Source organism: Mastigoproctus giganteus, chromosome 10 (genome assembly GCF_048544385.1).
Source record: "Mastigoproctus giganteus isolate SK-2022 chromosome 10, ASM4854438v1, whole genome shotgun sequence".
NCBI classification, from domain to species: domain Eukaryota; kingdom Metazoa; phylum Arthropoda; class Arachnida; order Uropygi; family Thelyphonidae; genus Mastigoproctus; species Mastigoproctus giganteus.
Window position 1 is genome coordinate 15,991,285 of NC_143584.1, and position 10,982 is coordinate 16,002,266.

General features: G+C 39.2%; 1 protein-coding gene across 1 annotated transcript; it reads right to left on the reverse strand.

The window, feature by feature from the left end:
- Positions 1-9,039: 9,039 nt before the first annotated feature.
- On the reverse strand, positions 9,040-10,521 carry LOC150078798 (uncharacterized). Its single transcript, XM_090383872.1, has one exon. It carries the CDS (start codon positions 10,411-10,413, stop codon positions 9,361-9,363), a length of 1,053 nt encoding a protein of 350 aa, XP_090239998.1. The 5' UTR covers positions 10,414-10,521; the 3' UTR covers positions 9,040-9,360.
- Positions 10,522-10,982: the final 461 nt, after the last annotated feature.

Consider the following 10,982-nt stretch of genomic DNA (forward strand, 5'->3'; position numbering starts at 1 on the left):
GACAAAAGAACAGAAGGAAATACTGAAGCATTTAAAGCCAATCACGTCATATGGCTTTGTACAGCGGGCAGAAACAGCCCTACATAACCCCTCAGATACAGAACATTCGTGTTTACAAACAGAAGAAAATCAAGTAGACTAAACTGAGCAGACTGAAGAACAATCAGTTTATATACAGAACACAGCACCCCAAGATTTTCAAGGAGAACTGTTGTCAGTAACTACCATTACAAGTACATAAACTTCTGGAGAAAATGACAATGAAGTGACAGGACCTACAGCCAAAGAATTCAGAGACAATAATGACGTAGGTTTATGGACCACATTGAATAACGAGGAAATATCATTCTGGATTGAGAAAGATCCATCGGAATGTCAGCACTGGGAAGGACCTTTTACCAATTCGAAGCGAACATACGAAAACCAAGCCCGGTTCTGCTCAAAGAATTTATTCCATTCTACCAAAGTAAATGGAGACACCTACCCTCGAGAATGGCTAGTGTATTCGCCCACAAAAGGAAAACTCTACTGTTTTGTGTGTAAACTTTTCTCTAACCAAACTACCTCAACTACAGCTTTAGCTTCTACTGGATTCGATGATTGGCATCGCGCTTATCTTGTTCAAACCCACGGAAACTCTAAAAATCATATGAACTCTATGCTAACATACTTAACAAGAAAGCGTGGTCAAACGCTCACATCAAAACTCGAATAGCAAATCAAAGCAGAGCAAGATTACAGGAGGCACGTACTTCAGTGAGTTATTGCAGTGATTTCCCTTTTGATAGAACATGGCTTGGCATTTAGGGGAGATGACGAAACATTTAGTTTACAAAACAATGGTAACTTTCTTGGATTGCTTAAATTAATTGCCAAATTTGATCCCTTCCTGTGTGCTCCCATAAATCAGTATGGATACAAAGGCTCTGGTCAGCCATCATACTTATCCAAAACCATATGTGAAGAGGTTATCCAGTTTATGGCTAATAAAGTTCGAGAATTAATACTGAGCGACATCAAACAAGCAGGTTATTTTAGTTTATCAGTCGATTCAACTCCTGATGTTTCCCATGTTGATCAGCTTACTGTCATTGTAGATATGTTTCTCCTAGTTGGATTACCAGTTGAACGCTTTCTCAGTTTTTTTGAGCTGAAAGATACCGGTGAAAGTATGGCTGAGCTGATACTGAACTACTTCAATGAACTTGAAATAGATTTCAGTAAATGTAGAGGCCAATCATATGACAATGCAGCCAATATGGTTGGAAAGTATAACGGTGTTCAACAAAAATTTCTGGAAAAGAACAAGTTTGCAAAGTTTATTCCATGCGCTGGACATTCCCTAAATCTAGTTGGACGAACCGCAGTTGACTCGTGCCTGGATGCAGTGAATTTTTTTGGCACAAGAAATGAGCTTTATTGTTTTTTCTCAGCTTCTACAAAAAGATGGGCAGTGCTAAAAAATTTCTTGCCTCCTGAGTCAAAAGTTCCTAATCATTCTGCCTCCGCAAAGTTTCATTGTCGCGACCATAGAGTCCGCATGTAGCTTCCCTGGACATCCGCCACAGCCAGGCACAACCGTCACACTAAAAGACCATGTACCAAAATTTGTCACTCGAAAGTACAGCTTTCCATTGGTCTACGGTCCAAACCGGCGGTCTTACTCCAAGCTAGGCACCATCCGGCATTAGTCAGGATGATTAATGGTTTGTAGAGCTATGTGACCACGATAATCCATATTCAGCGTCCTACTCACTCTACTGATGCGGACATGCGTATCAATTATCTCACTGAGGGCCTCTGTGCTGCGACAACGTCGATCCCCGTTTCCAGTGGACGATACTTTGCAGGTCTCTCTTGTCATGCTCTGTCAGCATCGAATCGTTTCATAGCGGTTTCAGCACCAGTCTGCTTGCATTTGCAGGTCACACCAATCGCCCACCTAGCTAGGGAACAAGTTAAACAATTAAACCTTCTCTATGACATATCCTTTTAAAATATTTTCGAAGAACATCATATCTTCTTTTACAGTTAAGAAAAAATTGTTTATCTAAGAGGACATAGAAAAAAAAAGTTAAAAATTTAAACCAATATTTGAAATTTTCTATACCACTGTGTTAGAAACTCGCTTCCTGCTGCTTCAATCACGTTTTGAGTGCTTTTTGAATGTTCTCATTGGATTAAAACCTGGCGTCCAAATTGAAAGCAACAACTCACTGAAAAATACCAGACCTTTTTTAACTGGATTGAAACAGTTTTACCTGTTGCATAAAAAACAACTTAAATTACGTTAGGTTTAATCTAACCTGTTTCACAGTTTTGGATAAGTCATCGCGCACAACATGCAAACTGCTACTTGATGCTCTCGTTACAAGATGCTTTTGAAAATTCCTTGGAAAGGAGTTGTAATTATGACCTAAAGTGTTATTCCATACAGTTCGCGTTGTTGTTGTTATTTGGTTTTTAGGAGCAACTAAGGCCATATTGCTCCGGGGATATGCGGTGGTCATTCCCTGACCTTTCTGCATCCTCCGTATTTGGTGGCTCACGGGCTCGAATAAAGTTCGTGTTTTGCTTTTCTCTTTTCCCTTGAAGTGTACATAGCGAGGGGACTCCAAGCGATGCTGATGGGATTTCAGATTAGCATCATTCGATTCAACGCCCTTGATTCCAGGGTTACATCATTAGAATCAGTTGTGTGCAGCCGTGCGTTGCGACACGTGGAAACTCGGAAAGGGGGATTCAGATGGGTAAGAGTCCCAGCCGTAATACACCTTGGCTCCTGCTTCGACAAGATGAGAGTTCCTGGATAGGCACGAACGGAATCAATTGGCGGGCGGTTCTTACAACTAGGGTCAACTTCATTCCAATAGGTTTTCTTCCCTTTGGTCCTAGGACCGGGTCAAGACTTATTGGAAACGTGAATATTACTCTAAACGAACTTGGCGTCCCATTCGCATATGCATCTGCTAGTTCACCAATGGGCGTTCCCTCGTAGGGCTCCGTGGTGGGTGTGATACTTAGGGCATCAGGAATTTTATTTTACTCCTATGAGTAATTTAAATCCTTCTTTTAATTCTGGGCCCAACAAGGCCCCTACTTAATCGATCAGACGCCACTGATAAACACCAATGAAAAAAAGACTCGACCCAAAAATAAGGCCATATTGCTCTGGGAATATGCGGTGGTCATTCCCTGACCTTTTCCTCATTCTCCATTCTACGGGAGAGCAGGCAATCGAGAAACTGTCACCCTTCTTCATCCAGAAAGGATTAGAAAGGTTGGCAGATTCCCAAAATATATGAAGACGCTATGATCTGGAGATCTTTTAGTGGAAGCCTCATGTGTCAAACGTGCTCACCAAATTCTGAAATCAATATCATAATATGGATATGGATTTCAGAATTTCACCCTATCACCGTAAGCCCACATAAAACTAAACTCTTCATGTGGTGTCATACCAGAGTGGCAAGTCCTTCATGAATGTAAGGAGGGATCAATTCTGAATTGAAAGGCCAAGGAGGGACAGCTGTCAAGTGAATATCGATGCGAAAGAATGGGGATCTCGTTCCTACTCGACTTCTCGTCCATACATTCAATACCCCACTGCCCCAAGTTCCATCAAGGCAGGCTACTTAAATTGCCAAGTAAGGATTTACATTCCAAATCAGCTGAGGTGTTTTTAAGGGCCAAAATTACGGCCACTCTCAAACAGCTGTCGTGGTAACTCTGCCTGTGCTCGATGTGGTGCCAAAGACTACAAGAGCAAGGAATGCTCAGCTCCAAAACCAATTTGGCCAAAATGCCAAGGAGAGCACCCTGCATACTCTCGAACATGTCAGCAATGGAAGGAAGAAAAGGAAATCTAAAAACTGAACATTTCTTACCAAGAGGCTAGGAAACGCATCCAACCAGTAAATGGCAGTAAACCTCATATGCCCAAAAGATTTTTGGGAAGTGTACCGCCTGGTTACAAACGGAGATGACAATTCACCATCAGCGCCATTTACTCGCATCGTCCACTACTTGCTAAGCTTGCATAAATCCACCCAGAAAGACCAATCAGCTACCACAGTCATATCTGTACCTCCTAATGCCTCACAAGTAACAAATAGTGATAGAAATAGGATTTAAATTTTTTTGAAATAACCCTGTAAAACAGGAAAACATAGATATCGAGGTAAAGAATGTACTAGACGATTTAGTCCTGAAACTCTTTGCCGAGGAAGAAACGGATTAGGACCGCATCCATACTTCCAAAAAATGATAAATCCAAGACTGAAAAAACTAAGCCCTCAGGAACTTCGGAAGCCATCCGATGGAGCCACAAAACCCTAATAATAGCCAAATTGCCGTGGATTCCAATGGAATGTCAGGATGGTCCTGATGTCATTAACATTCTAATGGAACGTTAATAACACGAGGACCTTCTCAGTGAGCACAAGCCAGTGTACCTTTGTTTGCAGGAGACATATCTAAAGGCAAATGACAGCCCTGCCTTACATCATATCAGCATAATACGCAAAGAGAGAATTGGGGATGGACGGTGGAGTCGTCATTCTAGTTAGCAACCATACTCTTTTCCAAGTAATCCTTCTTACATCACAAGAGTCTTACAACCACCATAGAGGCTGTTGCCACATTCGCCTCTTTGTAAGGCTTCTTCTAATAATTTCTTCAGCATATTTGCTAACTGGGATCAACATTCCTTAGGACTCCTTATGATCTCATTGTGCAACTGCCTGCTCCTATTCTCCTATTAAGAGGTCTCAATGGACATAATAACCTGTGGGAGCATAAAATAGAGCGCATGGTCGAAAATAACGAGCTCTCTCCCTTAAAGGTGGGAACGAACATCTTTTCCCACATGCCTACTCGTATGAAGAAAATCTGCGTGGAAGTTATCACTTACCTGCAATATCTCTTTTGCCTGGAAAAGGACCACAACCATGATGTATATTGCAGTGGAAGTTTGGTGAAACTGACTGGATGCCTTTGGATATCTGGCACAGTTTCACATCACAAGAGTCAGCCAGCGGCAGTTGCAATTCCAAAAACATCTACACGTTTTACACCATTTCCAAAATCTTGGTGGCATTCAGAATGCACAGCAGCAAAAAAAAAACTCAAAACAAGGCTTGGGGGTATATTCCGTTAATATCTCATCATAGAAAATTTAATATCACTTAAAAGCGCACATGTCAAAGCACACTGTGTCCAACACAAGAGCCAAAGGGATTCTGGGATCCGTTTTACCTCTTCCATAACCCAGGTTGCTAGCTGAAAAGTAGTTTGTGATAAGATTCAGAAAATGAAAGAAAAATATTCATATGTCCTTCAGTGATCCTAGAACACATGGATGTCCATTTGCTAAGTTGTTGTTGGGTTTTAGGAGCATCGGTGATTAAGGCCATATTGCTTCGTATACACTGTCTCTAAATTGAGTGTGTTCCGTGGTTAATTTTCTGTTTGCTGGACGAAAAGAAAAAAAAAAGTTTCCAAAAGAAAAAAACGTCCTACTCTCGTCTGAGACCGACTACTCAGCCACGTTGCGAAAAAGATCCATAAAAATTCCTCGCATCATTGACGGGATTCGAATTCAGGTCTTTTCGACGTGCGGGGAGGACGGCGACCCTACCAATTGTGCTACCCACGAGGGCATGTCAATTTGCAGATCCAACTGCAGTTGCTACTCCTAGGGAAAATATTTGCAAAAACCTCTCCAAAAACATCATTCCCGATGTTACTAGAGAGGAGAGGTCTTGGTCCTAAAAGAGAAGAGCAAGAAAAGTTTATTAAACTTCATTCAATTCATTCAAATAGCAAGGAAAATATAGGCTTAATAATAACTTGCAAATCTTACCGATTTAAAAAGCAATTGCCCATCTTATATCTTAGTCATTGGCTAATGGGTTCAGAATTTCGGCACAGAAGACCGTCTATCTGCACTTTCTTCGCAAACGTACTTTTATCCTGTTCCGTAATTAAGGCTTCAACAAAACAATATCTCAGTGAGGGCAAAAGTCAAATTCCTAGGACTTATTTTTGACAAAAAGCTGACATTTCTCCAACACGTTCGTCAACTAAGGCTGAGTTGTGCCAAAGGGCTAAACATTCTTCATGCCCTTTGGGTGCAGATGGCCGTACCCTAATCCGGCTCTTGTCCATCCTAAATTTGATTGTGGTTCCCAAGTTTATGTTTCATCTAGAGATAGTGCACTTTGATGGTTCGATCTCTTCCACTATCAGACCATTAGGACTGCCACTGGAGAATACCGTATGTATGCTCTCCAAAGTCTCTAGTAGTCCTTGCATTACTCTTTTAATTAAAGTCCCTGGCCAATTACCACAAGTGGATATCAGTCTTTGAGCTGCGATGGAAAAATCTCTACAACACTGGTCGGTTTGCGAACCAACCTTTTCGTATTCGAATCCAAGGGCTATTAAGCGAAATAAACATGACGGTAGACAACGTTGCACAGTCACCAAGGCAATTCCTCCCGCCTTGGCATACCCATCGTCCAATTTGTGGCTTCTCCCTCAAGATCTAGAAGGTTGCTACGCCACCAGCTGTCTACCAGTAATTCTTTTGAACACATCGAATGAAATATTTTGAACTTTTTGCCGGTATACACAGATGGCTCTTAGAATCATATGTGGGACCAGCTGCTGTCCTTCCACATAAAACAACGTCCATCCAGCTTCCACGAGAAAGAAGCATATATATATAATGCTGAGCTGCTTGCGACAGAAAAAATTAGCAATTATAAAAGATATATGACATACATTGATTCCCCATGTGTGCTACAGGATTTATAAACAGTGACGTATAATCTCATCCAGTCCTCTCACAGATTCAACGTTCCTGTTTTATAAACGCACGATGTTTATGTTTTATGCATTTTATTAAACACCAACCAACCAATCTTCTTTTCTTCTCTCGTATTCCTATTTATATTAATCCCAACGTGGCTGGAGGTTACAGGTTCATTGTAGTTTTTTTTTTTTTTTTTTTGGCAGCCGCAGTGATCAATACAATGGGAAGTTTTTTGTAGTAGAAACGTGAACGACCCCAAATTTAGATATTTTTTGCTGTTGATGTTATCTAAGGACTTGCATTTGACAAGCTCATTTGGATATAGATATATTTTTTTACAGAATGTGTTTTATGTTTTATTGGTCTATGATATTTCTTTCATCATTATTTTTCTGTGTTTTATATAAAACAGAAAAATCATGCTTTGTATGTAAAGATATTTTTGCCAGGCAATTGATATCATATAAACGATATCGGCGTTGGATTAGTTTTAGATAAGTCATCCAAGTTTTGTTTTATCAGTTCATGTGATCAATTTATACAGTTAGCAATCATATGACTGATAATTTTATTTAGAATATCCTTCTTTTGTTCAGATATGTGGAGATCATTCTCGCCAATACTCTTTTTAAAAAAAGTACACTAATTCGCATAGAAATAGCTCTTCTTCAGCAATTATCTTTCAGTGTAAGGTTTTTTGGTGAGTTTTTAAGCTTTGATATTCCCTGAAATGCTTTTTGTGAGATGCATGATCAGTTTGATCATGCAACTCGCAAAAAAACATTTAAATTAACAATTTAGTTCACTTTAAAATCATTAAATGTAAATTCAATAATCTGTTTATCGGTAAGCCAATTTTATTTTTCCCTTTACATTTCATGTATTACAACTCCATTTCGGAGAGTCAAAGTGTAATTGATATACTGTTTTCATTAAATAAACTTGTTTTTATTTAAATGACTAATAATCAGCTTCTATAAATTTATTCTTTCAATTAAGGTATTTGGAATTGTGCAAGGCCTTTTAAGGTATTTTATTTTTATTTATTTATTTTAAGTTTACTAACACACGAACAATTATTTACTCTAATGAAAATTTTCTTAGCATCAAATTCAATTTGGCTAAAAAAAAGTTCTGTCCCCTTTAGATGTTTCCTTCTTATGAAGCTGAAATTATTTGACCTCTTGTAATATTCAGGTTGAAATAATTTTTAATATACGTACGTAGGTTTATTTTGTATATTATTTTGTAGGTGTTTTCAAAATATAAATAAATAAAATTTATTAATTAGTATTATTATGTAATTATAAAATATTTATAAACCATACTCACTGTTTATAAAATGATATCTCTTTTTAGAAATTCAGGAACTATTTTATAATTTCTTTTCCTGTAGCGATTTGAACAATCTGCTGTATTACTCACAAAAAAAAAAAAAAAAAAAAAAAAAAATGTGGATATTAAATTTCCGTTGGGGCATGTCCAACGAAAAATAATTTGAGGTATTTAGAGTTAATACGCAAAGATCTCCATTTCAGAAAATAACAATATCGAATTGAATAAAAAATAATAAAGTCCAAAATTAAGAATATACTTGTGGAAATATTTTTAATGTTCAATATATATTTTATCCGTTACTGTTTGAATCAGGTTTTGTAGCCATTATCAAATACCGCTAGATATTGCGTGCTCTGGTCACGCGTCTTTCACATGACTATGATGTCACGTGTTCTCAGAATCAACAGGCGTTTGTGTGCAAGGAAGGAGACAGGTTGGCGCTGGCCAATTTTAATTCAGTATTGCACTGTTTTACTTTTATTTAAAAAAAAAAAAGATATTTGTAATAATCTAATCTAGTCCAAATTAAAAAAATATATATATTTGGATTTATAGCAAGTACTGTAAGTATTTGAATATTTACTTTCTATAAAACTATTTTGTGACATTAAAAAATCTGCAATTTTACTGTATAAGGAAAGATATTTATAAAATTCCCCATAAATTATTCTCAACTAGGGATAATACAAATTTTAAAAAAACAATATATTGTATGTGTATATAATAAACACTAAATTGTTTCACTATTAGGCGAATTAGGCTTAATAATAATAACTTGAAAATCTTACCGATAGGTGGTGGCAATCTAAAATAAATGTAGAAATTAAAAAAAAATAATAGGCATATTAATTATATAACAAAAATACTTTAATTTTGACTGTATAAAGGCATTTTGATCCTTGTTTACATTGCAATCTAAATAAAGTTGTGCGACCAGCCGTACATCAGACTTATAAAAGAACAAATATCTCAAAACATCGTCTTTAACACAATAATATATTACACCAGGCAAAATGAAAACACATCGAATGACTAAGATTATGAACTGCTGTCGTAGTGAATATATACAAAGTGAAGTCTTTATAAAAGTTTCAAGTCTTAAGCAATAGAAACTTTGATGGCTAAACCCACCGGCAATCAGTATGAGGCACAAAAGGCACCAACACTGGTACACCACGGAGGATGGTCCATCATATTTATAATAGTCATTGTAGACTCTCGTATGAGTCGAACTGCATCTTTGAAACTTCGGAACCAAGGCTGTCTGGTACTCCCCCAACATCGGTCAGAAGTGACTTCAGAACACTCAGTTCTTTCGATAGCAGATCCACACGCTTGCGAAGGGCCTCGTTTTCACGGGCCAAATCCGAAACTTTGCGTTCTGTATCCTTGGAGCGTTGTTTTGCCTTTTCTCTGGATTTGCGTACAGCGATGTTGTTTCTTTCTCTTCTTCGGCGATATTCGTCGGAATTCTTGTCCAGGAGTTTCTTATTTTTCAGCTTCAAAGAAGAGGTACCCTTCACGGAGCCATCTCTGGACGTTTCCGGGTAGGTTCCAAGAATGGTTACGGAAGAATCGCCACCGCTCTCCCGGGGAGCGGTGGAAGTTTGGTCCTTCAGTTGGCTCACGCTAGAATAGCCGTAAACACTGCTGCCACTATTACTGGAATAGGAGTGGTTGGACACGCAGATATCCAGTTGGCTTCTAGGTTCCTGCTTTATCGAAACCCCCGCTTCAGCTCCGTACCGATCGGTGCCGAAGCTGGCTTGCTGGGGCATGTGGAATCCGAAGTTTCGGCCAGGAGTTTGCTCCTGACCGGGACCCGACGAGACGAAAGACGGAATACTGGGTGCGAGTCGAATATTGGATGATGTTAGTCGCGTTGCCCCGCTGTCGGACAGGGAGGACAGCTGCTGACCTCGTTGGATGGCCTTTGTGTCAGCCAAAATGTCAGAAAATAAGGTGACACTGTCTTCTAAACTTACAGGAACTGCGACTTGAGGAGCTTCACTGATAAAACTCTGAAGGTCAAAAGAAATTTCCGGAGTGTTGAGGTCAGCCAAATCAGGCACAGCACCGTCCGCCAGGTCAAATGGTAAGCACTTAATTTTCAGTTTTTGTTTCCTGTCGTCGGTGATGGAATCATACATGTGTGGAGAATCGATTCCTCCGTAAGCGAAGCATGGTGAAGAGTCTGGTCCAAACGATCTCTGTAGGGTAGCCGTTGTGGTAATATGGGCACTTGCCCGTTTGTTCATGTATGGGTAGCTGGAATCGCTCGGACTTGCACAACACACGGACACTTTTGAACGCAGCAATTTGTGGAAACACTCGCCAACGTGCACTGAAACGGTACATGAGTTGCCTTCCGTTTACAACTGCAGATAAACGTATCGCTATTCAGTCATCGTATCCTTCCGCGCACGAGGTGATAGCGAAAGAAAAAGTACAAATTGTACGACGAGGGGTCAAAACACCACACGAAAAACTCCAGTTCACCTTTAGAAGTTCATCAATAATTTTTATAAATTTTTTAAATGTAAATTTATTGATTATTTTCATAGTTCGCAGCAGCGCAGTTAGAAAAGTGTGAAGAGGCTAACTGAGCATTACATCATTTGTAAGAGATTTCATTGGCTCAGTTCCCGGCAGGCCTCCGAGCACGTGAAAACACCTTAGCAATTGACGTCAGAGATAAGTCAAGCGCTACCTAATAGTACAGCCACTCGGGAGTGTGTGTAGGGGGGGGGGGGATTATTCGTTGATTCTTGAGAGGAAGAAAATATTACCTACAATAAACCTGAGAATATTAAGGGATTTACTTAAA